Raw genomic sequence first — 14,831 nt, forward strand, 5'->3', positions numbered from 1 at the left:
GGACATGGGCTACAAGTGTCGCATTCCTTGTGTCAAGCCACTCATGACCAATAGACAACGCCAGAAGCGTCTTACCTGGGCCAAGGAGAAAAAGACCTGGACTGTTGCTCAGTGGTCCAAGGTGTTGTTTTCAGATGAAAGTAAATTTTGCATTTCATTTGGAAATCAAGGTCCCAGAGTCTGGAGGAAGAGTGGAGAGGCACATAATCCAAGCTGCTTGAGTTCTAGTGTGAAGTTTTCACAATCAGTGATGATTTGAGGAGCCATGTCATCTGCTGGTGTAGGTCCACTGTGTTTTACCAAGACCAAAGTCAGCGCAGCTGTCTACCAGGAAATTTTAGAGCACTTCATGCTTCCCTCTGCTGACAAGCTTTTTGGAGATGGAAATTTCATTCTCCAGCTGGACTGGGCACCTGTCCACACTGCCAAAAGTACCAGTACCTGGTTTAAAACCAACAGTTTCACTGTGCTTTATTTGCCAGCAAACTCACCTGACCTTAACCCCATAGAGAATCTATGGAGTATTGTCAAGAGGAAGATGAGAGACACCAGACCCAACAATGCAGACGAGCTGAAGGCTGCTATCAAAGCAACCTGGACTTCCATAACACCTCAGCAGTGCCACAGGCTGATCGTCTCCATGCCAAGCCGCATTGATGCAGTAATTGATGCAAAAGGGGCCCCGACCAAGTATTGAGTGCTTTTACTGAACATACATTTCAGTAGGCCAACATTTTGGATTTTAAAAACATTTTTCAAGCTGTTGTTATAAAGTATTCTAATTTACTGAGATGACGACTTTTGTGTTTTCATTGACTGTAAGCCATAATCCTCAACATTAACAGAAATAAACACTTGAAATAGATCACTCTGTTTGTAATGACTCTATATAATATATGAGTTTCACTTTTGGTATCGAAGAACTGAAATAAATTAACTTTTTGATGATATTCTAATTTTGTGAGAAGCACCTGTATTTACTTTATTGTAAGGACACCAATATGACAAAACAAGTTAAAAGAAACATCAACAGGACAATAATTAAAAAATACATAAGATGTTAAAAAATAGGAGGCAGAGGAGCATGAACAGAATTAACCATGCACGATCATGTATCAGCAATATTGTTATGTACTGCAACTTAGAACTAAGGAATAGGAGGGAAAAGCTGTCCCTGCACTGAAACTCAGCTTAACCCTACGCTGGGGTGGGTGCCCTATTCCTTGTGAATAGCCCCACCGAAGCTCCTGCACTGAACTCAAACGAAGACCTGAAGGAAGGGGAAAGGGGTCCCTAGAAGGACTAGGAGCAAATACAGGAGACCTCATAACAGAAAAGTTAATTGCAGAAACGTAGATTAAAGGGAACAAAACTGGTGGAACAAGAAGTCCCAGGATATCAATTGTCCAAAGCACAAAGAACTTAACAAGGTAACTTAGCCAGAGCTCAAGCGTAACAACACTGATGTTCAGCGGGGAATGAGAGACAGGTGCTGAGTAATAAAGAGTGAAGAGATCACGTGACCAAGACACCCAGCACCAGAGGAAAAGACTAGAAGCCAGCAAACCACAACAAGATGGCCGATAGTAAAACAACATAGATTCTAACAAATATAATGATTAAATATATTCATATGTAAAGTGTAAGTGCATAAGGACAAGTATATAAAGATAGGAATTATAATTGCCAAAAGTGAATGATAAACATCTAAGCCACAAAAGTGTATAATTTAAAAATAAGTGAAAAAAAATTAGTGACCCGGGTTCATGGTGGAGATTCTGCCACCGCCCCACACTCCAATGCACATTTCACACAAACTTGCTCATCTGCTATACAAAGAACAAAAGATACCTCCGGCCTATAACTGCATATTACCTGCATAAACTGTAGTGACTGAATTGTGCCACCATAATGATCATTAAAAAAACCCTACTATACTAAGATCATTGTTACCAACATACAATAACTATTTGGTGGTAAATACTAGTTATACACAGGTGCTTTGTAGCATATACTGTACAGATAAATCCAGTGACTTGATGGTAACATGGTTGTTAACTTTTCCTTTTCTTCTCTGTTCAGCCTAGACCATCACAGCCATCTCCTATCTACAACTTCTGGCTCATTGCTTTTCTAGGACCCTGTCCAATTTTTCCTCGCAACTACACAAGCTCCATAGTGCTATAACCAGTCATAGTGCCTTAGAGAGTAATAATGCCCCTCCTGCTGCCCTACATATCAATAGTACCTTCCATCGTAATAATGCCTTCTATGTCCCTCTATATAATAACAGTCCCTCTATATAGTCATAGTGGTCCATCTATGATTTTACATATTAATAGAACCCCCCACTGTGCCTCTACGTACTAAGTGTACCCTTTGTGTCCCCAAATAATAGTGACCCCCACTTAAATCCTCCTATGTCCCGACAATGAAATAATAAAAAAAAACTGAAACCTTTTTTACGCTGCTCCCACAGTGAGAGGTGGTGGCTTTTTCCTTGCAGTCTGCAGCCCGATGTAATGCTAATGGCTCTATGTTCTGCCACAGTTTTAATGGGTTCTTTGCGCTAAAGACCCAGATACAATTAAGAGTGATGCAGACCCAAGCGGCCTGCTACAGGAACTGTCCATCTGGTTTTGCCAGAGTTGTCATATAGACAGTCCAGTCCTAAGCAACTATGAAAAACATACTTTTCCCACAAGCATTTATTGGATAAAAAGAGAGCATTGTGATGATAAAGATTTATTGGGGAATTTCTGTTCCTGTAATTCCCTGACAAAATAGTATACATTTCTCTACATACCCAGCCAAACCAGAACTCACACTTTGCACTGATGAGGGGCAGTACCCCAAAACACAGTGTCTGCAAATTGAGTTTCTGGTCTTGGTTTATATCCTAAGTCATGTGACAAGGCTTGTTAAAGGGTCAATATTGACTTTCAGGATTGCTATTTCCAATAGGTGGCGCTAGAGTTCTAGTTCTCTTCCTCTCTGAAGAGACAATTTGCATATTTCCCAGAGGAGCATTGGGGCTCGAAAAGTCTCCTCACCTTGACATGCTTAGCATGTCGCTCTCCGCAAGGAGAAATGTTACTTCTTAGATCTACGTAAACCAGCACTGGAACAGCTCTATGTAGAACACCAGGAAGACCTCTTGTCATATTCTATTATTTTTATACTACCGGTTCTCCAGAATATTGCATACTCACATCAAATCTGAGGAGCATTATTATGGCAATGTGATTTCATAATGATAATAGAAATCTGTGATGTCAACCTTCATAATGGAGTTTACGCTGCAAATAAAATGGCAAAATGTGCAGCAATATTTCAAGATCTTTTCCCATGAGAACTAGACTGACATGAGATTTGCAGAATCTATGAAACCTAATATGTATTACAATAAGAGCCAGATTCGTTCATTCTCATATGACATCTTACCCCTAAGTAACAGGTAATATGTCAGGAGTAATGAATAGCTGAAGGCCTCATGTATATAGGACGATGACAGGAAGCCCACTGATGACATGTTGTGATTCTTGGAGCCCTGGACTTGACACTTTTTCAGATTGTTTGTTCACTTTGACCTGACAGCTATTCTTCACCTTGAGCAATCTCTTCTGAGCAGTCGGTCCTTGTTCACACAGTGATTCATAGGAGCCTGTCTGCCAGGGGATGCTCATGTATCCATGAGTGAGAAGTCATGGTTCAGTAACATGAAAAACAGTCCTAGGGTGAGGTACACTCGGCAAATAAACTTGAGAAGGGAGATTGTGCTTGCCATGAGTCACAGGTATAATGTTGCATTAGTCTAATGTCATCTGTTTTTGCATCCTGCTATTCACTACTCACATTACTGTAAAACATGAGCTAAACAGGTCATAACTGGGGTATTCATGCTTTCTACTTATGTAATCTTTGTAAAATAAATTCTTGTCATTTATTTCTACTTACATCATATTTTTACTTGATCTATGTTCTTCACTTGATCCCAGTTTGCTTTTAAAGCTTTTGAAATAAATCCAGAACAGCATAATTACATTGTAACTCAGACTTCTCCTTCAAATATTTAATCATATAATGGGATAAACAGTGTAAGAATCAATGGGCTTGTCAGGAGTAAAAAAAATAAAATGTCAGTTAATAGAAGGAGCTGTTTCAGATCCTATTGTGTATCTATCAGTCTAGGGTCACACAACCATTTTTCTCCCATATGAGAAAATCGGTCTGATTTAATCACACATATCACATCAGAGTGTGATCATAGTGTGATCCAATTTTTTGTTGGAGATGGGGAAAATAAAAAAGTTTCTGCACCTTCTCTATATTGTCAGTCCGTGAAAATCGGTACAAATTTTTTCATGGACCTATAGAGTTGAATGGGTGTGTGCCATCTGATTCTCAGGAGCAAATCGTGCATGCTTCAGTTTTTTCCTCGGACCAACTGGGTCAAAAGAAAAAATCAGACATATGCACAGCCCATTAGAATAATATGGGGGCAAGTGCTATCCGTCAAAACGACAGATAGCACTCGTTTGATTTTTACCATTGTCTATACAAGCCCTAAGAGTGGCTGCAAAAAGTACTTTTCCATCAGGTGAGATCTTCTACAGGGCATGCTTTCTTTCCATTGTGGTGGCACTGCTGGTAAATTAAACTCTCAATGTATGTTCCCACATAGGGATAAGCTGTGGACTGCTTGCCTCCAAATCCGCACATTTTACCCATGGATTTTGCTGTGGATTTGCTGCAGATTTGAAATCTCCCATGGATCCCATACCAATTAGTGACATACTGCAGAATTTTCACCCAATAATAGTTTAGTTTTGTAACTTGTAGAAGAGATTTCCTGAGATTTAGCTGTTACAATGTTACCTTTTGGCTTTTGCAAACAAATTTCCAACAAAATCTACAAAAAAATCTACATGACTTAGTGTGAGTTTTGTTATTGTGAATTTTACTGCATATTTTACACTGCAGAAAATCTATAGCATATCAGTCTCTGCCAGGTTTGTGAACAGATTACAAGGAACGCAATAAGTCCATTAAAGAAAGATTTAAAGGGGTTTTCCCACAAGCAAATGACATTTTAATCAATAGATCTTGGAATAAAAATAAGTTCCACAATTGGCTGTGTTAAAAAGAAATGTTCCTCTGTTGAGATAATCTTATAAATGTGCCCCTGCTGTGTACTGTGTAATGGCCGTGTCTTACTGTGCAGGAACATGGTCTGATCATACCACATCTCCTGGCCACGGGATGATGCAAAAGAGTATACAGACATTACAACATGGGATCACAGCTGCTGCTTTCTGTGAGGTAAAACATTTCCCTGCCTGTTCAAAAACAATGTTTTACCTCACAGAAAAAATGTTTTACCTTACAGAAAGAATCAGTTGCGATCCCATACTTTCCTTTCTGTATACTCTTTTGCTTTCTCCACTGCCCAGGAGATGTGGTATGATCAGACCATGTTCCTGTATGGTCAGACACAGCCATTACACAGTACACAGCAGGGGCACATTTATAAGATTATCTCAGCATAGGATCTTTTTTTAAACACATCCAATTGTGGAAGTTATTATTATTCCTGGATTTATTGATTAAAATTTACTTTTTTCGTGGGAAAACCCCTTTAAATGTCTTCATAGGTATTTCATATTAAAAGAGAAGAGGGTAATCTACAATTAAGAAAATAAGAAGGTGTCTTATAAAACAGATGCTGGGATTAGTAGTTGAATTGCATAGTAGAGCAGTCACCAGGATATACAGTAAATGCTCTTGTGTTTGCTTGTATCTCATTATTGCAATATACTAATTACATTTTACTCTCCATTTTTCCTTACTCAGGAGAGAAGAGACAATGTTTTGAAGTTCCATTCAACAGTTTCTTGTACGATAAAGATCACGACGTAATTCCTCAAAGAATGTTGGAGCAGAATATAGGAAGTCCAATGGCCTACCTTGGTCCAGGGGTTTTGCGTCCTATAATTCACACTCCACCCACTCCCACTTCTGAAATGGTGCCTATCATTAGCAGCCTTTATCAAGTGCCACTCACACATGCTGATATCTCCAATGGCCACTTGCCCCCTCAGCCTCTAAGAGAGAAGAAGTCAGTTCCTGAACAGTGCCTGTCTCCAAGTTGCAATGCTGAAGACTCAACTGACACCAACAGCAGCCATGAAGAACGAGCATCATATCCATCAAACCCAATTATCACTCCAGTTCGGACAAACAGTGCACTTCACCCCCCCAAGGAGCATCCCAGGGTCTATGAGCTTCTTAAACATCCAGGACTATCTCAACGTGATCTCCTGCAGATGTTAAGCAAGGATGGCTTCCCAATGGGGGTGTACCGCTGTGACCACTGTTATGTCTTCTTTCTTGATTATGTTATGTTTACCATCCACATGGGATGCCATGGATTTCGAGACCCCTTTGAATGCAATATGTGTGGACATCGTAGTCAGGACCGCTATGAGTTTTCATCTCATATTGCACGTGGTGAACACCGGCATTGTATGAATTAGCACATTTTACCAGCTACGTCTATGATGAGGTGGAATCTGTTGTCCTCGTTATGTTCTGTATCATATACAACATCAGACAAATAGAATGGCGAATATTACTATTTAAGTTCATTGCTTTAAATATGTTTCACCAGAGACACTTTTTTTTAATAATTATCTTTTTTTAAAACTTTTTTCTTATGTTGTGCACTAAATATTTTTATGTATTTTGCTATATTACCAATTTTGTAAACCATAAAGTTATTTTAAGTGTTCACATATTGGCTATAGTTCTGGACATTACCATGAAATTGTTGCTTTGAAGTCAGTGTATTGTATGACTTTTCTTTGCTGAGTAAATTAGGTGTAATAATATCAATTATTAAAATAAATTTCCTGCCAAAATTGAAATCTCAGTTAGGATTAGAGATCTAACCTAACATTACTTTTCATTTACTGTGTATAGTATATTATCCCCTCTGTGGACCGTCATAAGTATTACATTATATATTATACACTAATGTAGGAACGGCTGACCTACATCCATGGACAGGTAAGAAATCTTCTCCCCCTTTCTTTTAAGGTATTTTGAAATACCTTTCAAGGGAATCTGTATTCAATGGAATTTGTCACCACCTTTATTTTCCCCTCTTTGAGGACAGCATAAGTAAATGGGGCATTTATAATGCACAATTATCAGGAACATGCCTTCATTGGAACGCTTTGTTTTCAATAATCATGCACTGCCAATCACCCAATGAATGAGCAAAATGCTCATTCATGGGGGTGAAATTATCTTTTTGTATTCCAAAAGTATCATCATTCTTGACAGCACATTGTCCTGTGGAAAGTGGACCTGTGCTACCGAGAACAATGGCAGCCTATATTTATAGAACAATCTATTACTGATCATTCTGTGCGTATCTGAAGTGTGGTCAACCAGTCTAAACAGGCTAGAAAACAACCATCAACCAGCAAGAATGTAGCCAATTGGAGGTCGTTTAACACCATGCATTGGCTGGTGTAAAATGCACCTTAAGACCCCCTGTACATGTCAGTGTCTCCAGTACATGTGGTGACAGTTTTCACACGTACTGGAGACACTTACACATGTAGACCTATTTAAATCTATGGGGCTGCGCACATGTCCGTTTGTTCACACGGACTGCATGTCCGTGTGACCCACACAAGGACATGTTTTGTCCCGCACACGGATGACATAAAGTGTGTCATCCGTGTGCCATCCATGTGACACATACCGAAATGAAATGCAGAATAGAAATGACAGATGTTTAGATGTTAGATGTGCAAAGATAGAGATAGATATGGTGTTGATAGATAGAAAGCTAAATGTGAGAAATATAATTAGTGCGATGCGTGTGTAGTTTACTGAACATGTATTTAGCTCAAATAAATGTAAAAAATGGCGTGGGGTCCCCCTTATTTTTAATTGCCAGCTAAGGGAACGCAAACAGCTGTGAGCTGGAATTATTATGCAGAGAAGGACCAAGTAACCATGGAGTTTCCCAGCCTATTAATATCAGCTCATAGCTGTCTACTTAACCTATACTGGTTATTAAAAATGGAGGGTCACTAAAAAAAATGACGTGGGGTCCCCCCTATTTTTAATAACCAGCAAAGGCTAAGCAGACAATGGGCTGGGAAAGTTGATGGATATTGTCCCCTTTGCAGCCTAAAAAGACAAGCTCGCAGCAGCCTGTTAGATGCGCCAGTTCTGACACTTAGCCTTGGCACTTCCCGAGTGCCCAGGTGCAGTGGCAAGCAGGATAATGGGATTGACGTCAGTAGCTGGGGCTGACATCAAGGCCTGGGGTTAGTAATGGAGAGCTGTCGGTCAGACACCCACATTACTAACCCCGTTGTCAAAAGAAATAAACACACACACAAAAGTCCTTTATGTGTAAAAATCACTCCCCGACAATTTCCCTCTTTCACCCATTGGTTAAAAAAAATAATCTACACCAATCTTAGTCCAGTCCAAATGTAGGTCCCACGACAACTCCGTCTTCTTTGTCCAGCGTATGGAGCCCCATTCAGAGAACAAAGCTTCATAGACTGGAGCAGCAGCCACTGCTGGTTCTCAAGCTGCACTCCGCGAGAACCTGGCTGCTGTGAAAAGCGGTGACATCAGCAAAGTTACCTCAGTTCACAGCCGTTCGGTCTCACAAGGGCAGCGTGTGAGCTGGAATAATGAGCGGTGATGTCACCACTCATCTTTCCGGCTCTCATGCTGCTCTCTGCGTGACCGGCTGTGAACTGCAATAGCCTTACTGATGTCACCGCTTGTCACAGCAGCTGAAGAATATTAGGATCGTCATGGGACCTCCAATTGGACTATGGCGGACCAGTGTGGATTTTTTTTTTAATAAATGGGTGAAAGAGGGAAATTGTCGGGGAGTTATTTTACAAATAAAGGACTTTTGTGTGTTTATTTCTTTTGGTTAGTAATGAGGATGTCTGACAAACGGAAGCCACTTGTATTGTCCATACAGACACACAGATAGCATACAAATTGTACACACAGACACGGATAGCACCAGTACTGTTTTTTCCAGTATCAGAAATATCAGAATGTGTGAAGGAGGCCTTAGTTCGTGCCATGTTGATTTCAAAATTCTGTTTGGCATGTTTCTTTGTCCTTCAGTTTTGGTAACTTTATCAGAAGCAGCAATCATAAGGGAGAAGACACCTCAATGAGTGTTGTTGATATTCTTGTTGTCTTCTCCTGTCCTCCAGTTGCTGATTGACAGCTTTCTCCCTATGCATAGTAATGGGGAGAAAGAAGTCATTCAGATCAGTGATGCAGGAAGTAACAGATCATTAATACGATGTGAGTGTTGCATCTAATAAAGTGTAATTTTTAGAAAAAAAAACTTCAGAATAGACATACATAGCAAAGAGAACACTAAAAGCATTTCTGTCACTACCTTATACTTCCCTCTTATAAAGTTAGTCCCTTATCAGGACCCCATCAATTAACCAGACTGTAGTGTAGTTACAGAGTGTGTCTTTGCACATTGTTGGATTAAATGGATAGCCCATTGATCTTAATGGGCATCATGTAATGCTTTACTTCACCATAAGGGAAATGAACCACTTTGCAGACACTTGGCATTGAAGGTTTAGCCATAGCTGGGTTTTCCCAGTGTTGCTGATCCTTCTGGACTTACACTTGGTCACATTTTCTTATACCATAATGCAGGTTCTAGTTCTGAAGTTTTGTATCTTCATGGCCTTCTGTCTTGGTAGAAGCAGCTACTAATCTTTCTGTAGAGCCTTTAAAAGTAACATTGAACTTTTCTGATTCTACTTAGGGATAAGTATATTTCCTTTATTTCCCAATATTGAGCTCTGAGTACATCACCACTTTACATTAATGCATCAGGGAAATTCAGGATGGGAAAAGCTAAGGAGACATTGTAACTAAATTGATTGCTGCTAGATAAATGTGGCGATACTTATCTCCACGTCTCAGAGGTGGATGAGCGGGTAGAATGATCTCTCTTGGGACTCATGGGGAGATATTTTAATGTTGGGAAGTGGGAAGTGAAACTCACGGCTCAGTTGCCGTCACAGATTATGCGTCAGTAAGTTCTCCTCTCCATTCTCCAAAGGACAAGGCTCTCAGCCTTTGCAAATTGTGTGCCACAGGTGGTCTACTTAATCTCCTAATACACCATGAAGAAAAAAACATCTCTACTACCAAATATCTCATGTTCAGTGATAGCGAATAGTGATGAGCGAGCACTGAAATGCTTGGGTACTCGTTGCTCGGGTCGAGCAAATTGGAATACTCGGGTGCTCGACCCGAGCAACGAGCCCAATGTAAGTCTACGGGAAACTCGAGCATTTTTCAGACGGCTCCCCCCGGCGGTCTGCAGAGGGCCTAAAAATTGCCCAAATCGATGGGAACAGTGCTCAAATGACATGGGAACAGCATGGGGAAGACCCCTGGAAGCATTTCTGACTCCCAGGTCACTGCTGTCAACAACGTTGTCAGAGTATTACGCCACTTTTACGTTCTCACAATAAAACATACAAAAACAAAACCAAAATGGATTTTCCTGGGAAATATATTAAGGAACATCCTTTCCAGGGTTATGACTTGTATATAAGGCAAAATAAATAACCAAAACCAAAAATACTCCTCCACACTTTGGGCTATGTTCACACGTAGCGTTTTTGATGCGTTTTTTCACTTTTGCATTGCTTTCAACCGTGACAAATGCATTCACTGGGAAATGTCATTTTAACATTTTACAACCTTATCTGGCCATGTGGTGTGTGACACATCATCAGACACATGCATACAGTGCTGAAAAGACATGGGTACAGCATGGTGAAGACCTCTGGAAGCATTTCTGACTCCCAGGTCACTGCCTAAAAGTGTGCCCATCATAAGTGATCCTTGGCGCATGCGAAGATGCCTCCCGCCATGCACCTGTCGTTGCAGACTTGCAACAATCACCGTCCACGTCCTTGTCCCAGTGCAGCGTTCAGTTGTCCCTACCCCATTCCTTGGAATGCAAGCGCAAGTATGCAGCCAGCCACCCACTCACCCACAGGCCGCAACACTAAACTGGCAGATTTCTGGGCAGCTGCTTGCACTTGAAATATGGCCTTTTAGGCTCGTGGAGGCGGAAACTTTTCACAACCTCATGCCGGGTGTCCATACTCGGTCCCCAGCTGCCACTGTTTCTCCCGGTGTCGTCTCCGCCTTCCACAAGCACGGGTCCCACAACATTACCCATGCACTCCCCAGTGCACTTACTGGGAAGGACCGCCTAACCACAAACACGTGGACAGGTGAATGTGGCCAGGGACGGTACGGAGCCAGTCCACAGCTTTTTTTGCTGAGTTGTATTTCACCACAGCCATATTCTTTAGCTTGGTGAAAGGACTTGGGAAACCATATCTACCCAGCTGTCATTTCTCCCAGGAAGTCCTCTAAAGCTGCTTTCACTTGAAATGTGGCCTTTTAGGCTCGTGGAGGCGGAAGCTTTTCATAACCTCATGCCGGCGGCGGCCAGGTGTCCATACTCGGTCCCCAGCCGCCACTATTTCTCTCGGTATCGTCTCCGCCTTCCACAAGCACGGGTCCCACAACATTACCCGTGCCCTCCCCAGTGCACTTACTGGGAAGGACCACCTACCCACAAACACGTGGACAGGTGAATGTGGCCAGGGACGGTACGGAGCCAGTCCACAGCTTTTTTTGATGAGAGTTATATTTAGCTCGGAGAACGGACTGGCATAGAGGGAAACCATATGTACTCTGGGTGTCATTTCTCCTTCACCAGGTTCCGCCTATTGTCACACACGACCATGCCTGGCTGTATGTTCAGCGGTGAGAGCCACAGATCAGGCTGCTGTGTTACAGCTTTCAACAACTCTGCAGCGCTGGGCGGTTTGTCAATTAAGCATTAAGCATGTTATCTTCAGCACAGCCTCTTGCCGCTTGGCCAAGGCAGTGCAGTCAGCTTGTGACTGATGTGGTCATTTCGGAGATGGAGGAGGAGGTGCAGGAGCTGAACAATGTGATTACATTGAGGTTAAATTGGTGACGCTGTTTTTTATACTAAAGAAAGATCCTATTGTTTTGGGTTTTTTTACGTTATTTTTTAAGACAAATGCATTCACCGGGAAATGTCATTTTAACATTTTACAACCATATCTGGCAATGTGGTGTGTGACAAATCATCAGACACATCCTGTTTTATTTATGATGGAGGGACTCTGAAAGTCATAAAGCCTATTTTTATAGGGACATCAGACGGCCCTTACTGTTCTTAAAAGGCCAGCAGTCGGCCCTCGCTATTGTTAGAGAGCCATCAGCCGGCTATGCTTTGTTGTTCCCATTATTAACAAGTTGGTCTCCTATACTGTTATTGCGTATCCAGTGACTGCAAGGGCTGCCAAAAATTTGCACGCAACCCAATACCCCTTTGAAGAGACATAGAGGAGGGTCTCAGTAAAAAAAATGTTCCCATTATAAAGGGGCGGGTCTCCTATAGTGGTAATGCCCATGCTGTGACTGCAAGGGCTACCAAAATTTGGGAAAAACCCCACTAAGAATTTAAAGACACATAGAGCAGGGCCACAGTAACAACAAATTCGCATTAGAAAAGAGAGAGTCTGCTATACAGTTATAGGGTATGCAGTTAGTCCAAAGGCTGACCAATTTTAGGAAAAACCCCACTAAGAATTTAAAGACACATAGAGCAGGGCCACAGTAACGACAAATTCCCATAAGAAAGGAGAGAGTCTGCTATACAGTTATAGGGTATATAGGGTATGCAGTGAGTCCAACGGCTGACAATTTTAGGAAAAACACCACTAAGAATTTAAAGACACACAGAGCAGGGCCACAGTAACAAGTACGACATGTTCCCATTAGAAATCAGAGGGTCTGCTATACAGTTATAGGGTATGCAGTGAGTCCAACGGCTGAACAATTTTAGGAAAAGCCCCACTAAGAATTTAAAGACACATAGAGCAGAGCCACAGTAACGACAAATTCCCATTAGAAAGGAGAGAGTCTGCTATACAGTTATAGGGTACGCAGTGAGTCCAACGGCTGACCAATTTTAGGAAAAACCCCTCTAAGAATTTAAAGACACATAGAGCAGGGCCACAGTAATGACAAATTCCCATTAGAAAGGAGAGAGTCTCCCATAGTGTTGGCCTAAGCAGTGAATGCATGGGCTGCCAAAAATTTGGAGGCACTTCAATGCCCCTTGGAAGAGACATGGAGGAGGGTCTCATAAAAAAATGTTTCCATTAGAAAGGAGCGGGCCTCCTATACTTGTAATGTCCATGCACTAAGTGTATGGGCTGACAAACATTTACCCCTGGGGGGTATACATGAACATACTGTATAATTTTTTTTTTTACGGGCATCATGAACACCCTTTAAAAAAATTATGTGGGTGTTGCATCACGGACCACGGTCACGCTGGTGATATGGTGGTGGAGGATGAGGAGATGGAGGAGGACAAGAGCAATAGCCAAAATCAGGAAGCGCATACCCATGTGTGGGTGTGAAAAGGTGCATGGGAATACACCTCCCAAGAAAAGACACTGGATTTGAGTTTATGTTATGGTGCTATCATTCGGTGGTGTTGAGAAGTCTGGCCCAATCCAGTCCTTGTTCATTTCAGTCAGCCTGTCAGCCAGCATTTTCAGTTGACAGGAGGATGCGCTTATCAGTTATAATTCCACCAGCAGCACTAAAAACCCGCTCTGATAAAATGCTGGCGGCAGAGCAGGCCAGGACCTCCAAGGCATAGAGAGCCAGTTCATTCCACGTATCCAGCTTGGATACTCAATAATTATAAGACACAGAGGAATCACGGAGGACGTTGGTACGGTCGGCAAGGTACTCCCTCAGCATCTTCCAAAACTTTTCACTCCTTGTGAGAGTACTCCGCGCCTCAGGGCCTGTGCGATGGGAGGGTCTGAGAAAACTCTACCAGAACTTTGACAGTGTTCCCCTGCCTCTGCTGGATTGGAGTTGTGTCTCTCACGCCTGTACTCCTTGGTTGTCCAACAAAGTGTGCCCTCTGCCGATAGCGTTTTCAGATGGGAATTTTTTTAATAGTTCTGCAACAAGGGCCTTCTGGTTCAGCCCCATTTTTGTAGACCTGTCCACCTCAGGAATAAGAGATATAAAGTTTTCCTTGTAGCGTGGGTCTAGAAGTGTCACCAACCAGTAATGACTGTCACCCAGGGCCGGCGTCAGCACCCGGCGCACCCGGGCAAATGCCGGGGCCCTGAGCAGGCAGAGGGGCCCACTGGCGGTCGCGCACCCCGCTGGGCTATGGGTGGAGGAGAGCGGTGTCAGCGCCCGCCCTTCTCCGCTGCTTGCTCAGGGCCCCGGCAGCTGGATACTTACCTCTCCCCGTGCCTCCGCAGATCAGCTGTCTTCCTGCTCTGCGCTCCCTGTGACGTCTCAGGTCAGAGGGCGCGGTGACGTCTTTACACTGCGCCCTCCCCTGAGCCGTCACAGGGAGCGCTGAGCGGGAAGACGCCGACAACGCTGGAGTTCGGACCCGAGCAGTGGGCAGCGGGCAGTGGGTAGCAGAAGGGAGGTGAGTATTTGATTTTTTTTTTTAATGTATGGAGGCATGGGGCAGTATAAAGAGAAGAGGGGGGGCATCCTGCATGGGGCATTATAAAGAGGGGGGGTGACATCCTGCATGGGGCATTATAAGGTGGGGATCAGCCTGCATGGGGCATTATAAGGGGGGGGGCAGCCTGTATGGGGCATTATGTGGGGGGGGACAGCCTGCATGG

The 14,831-nt window shown here is 42.7% G+C and overlaps 1 protein-coding gene across 3 annotated transcripts in view; it reads left to right on the forward strand.

Moving 5' to 3' along the window:
* Positions 1-6,863, forward strand: part of IKZF3 (IKAROS family zinc finger 3) — a 120,952-nt gene extending 114,089 nt beyond the window's left edge. For all 3 annotated transcript variants that reach the window (XM_073681107.1, XM_073681109.1, XM_073681108.1), the window contains one exon: positions 5,854-6,863. In XM_073681107.1, the coding sequence (XP_073537208.1) occupies positions 5,854-6,536 (683 nt within the window). In that variant the 3' untranslated portion in view covers positions 6,537-6,863. The remainder of the gene's footprint in view (positions 1-5,853) is intronic.
* Positions 6,864-14,831: the final 7,968 nt, after the last annotated feature.

This window comes from Phyllobates terribilis, unplaced genomic scaffold (genome assembly GCF_046119375.1).
Source record: "Phyllobates terribilis strain yellow unplaced genomic scaffold, ASM4611937v1 Scaffold_5__5_contigs__length_657084704, whole genome shotgun sequence".
Lineage (NCBI taxonomy): Eukaryota > Metazoa > Chordata > Amphibia > Anura > Dendrobatidae > Phyllobates > Phyllobates terribilis.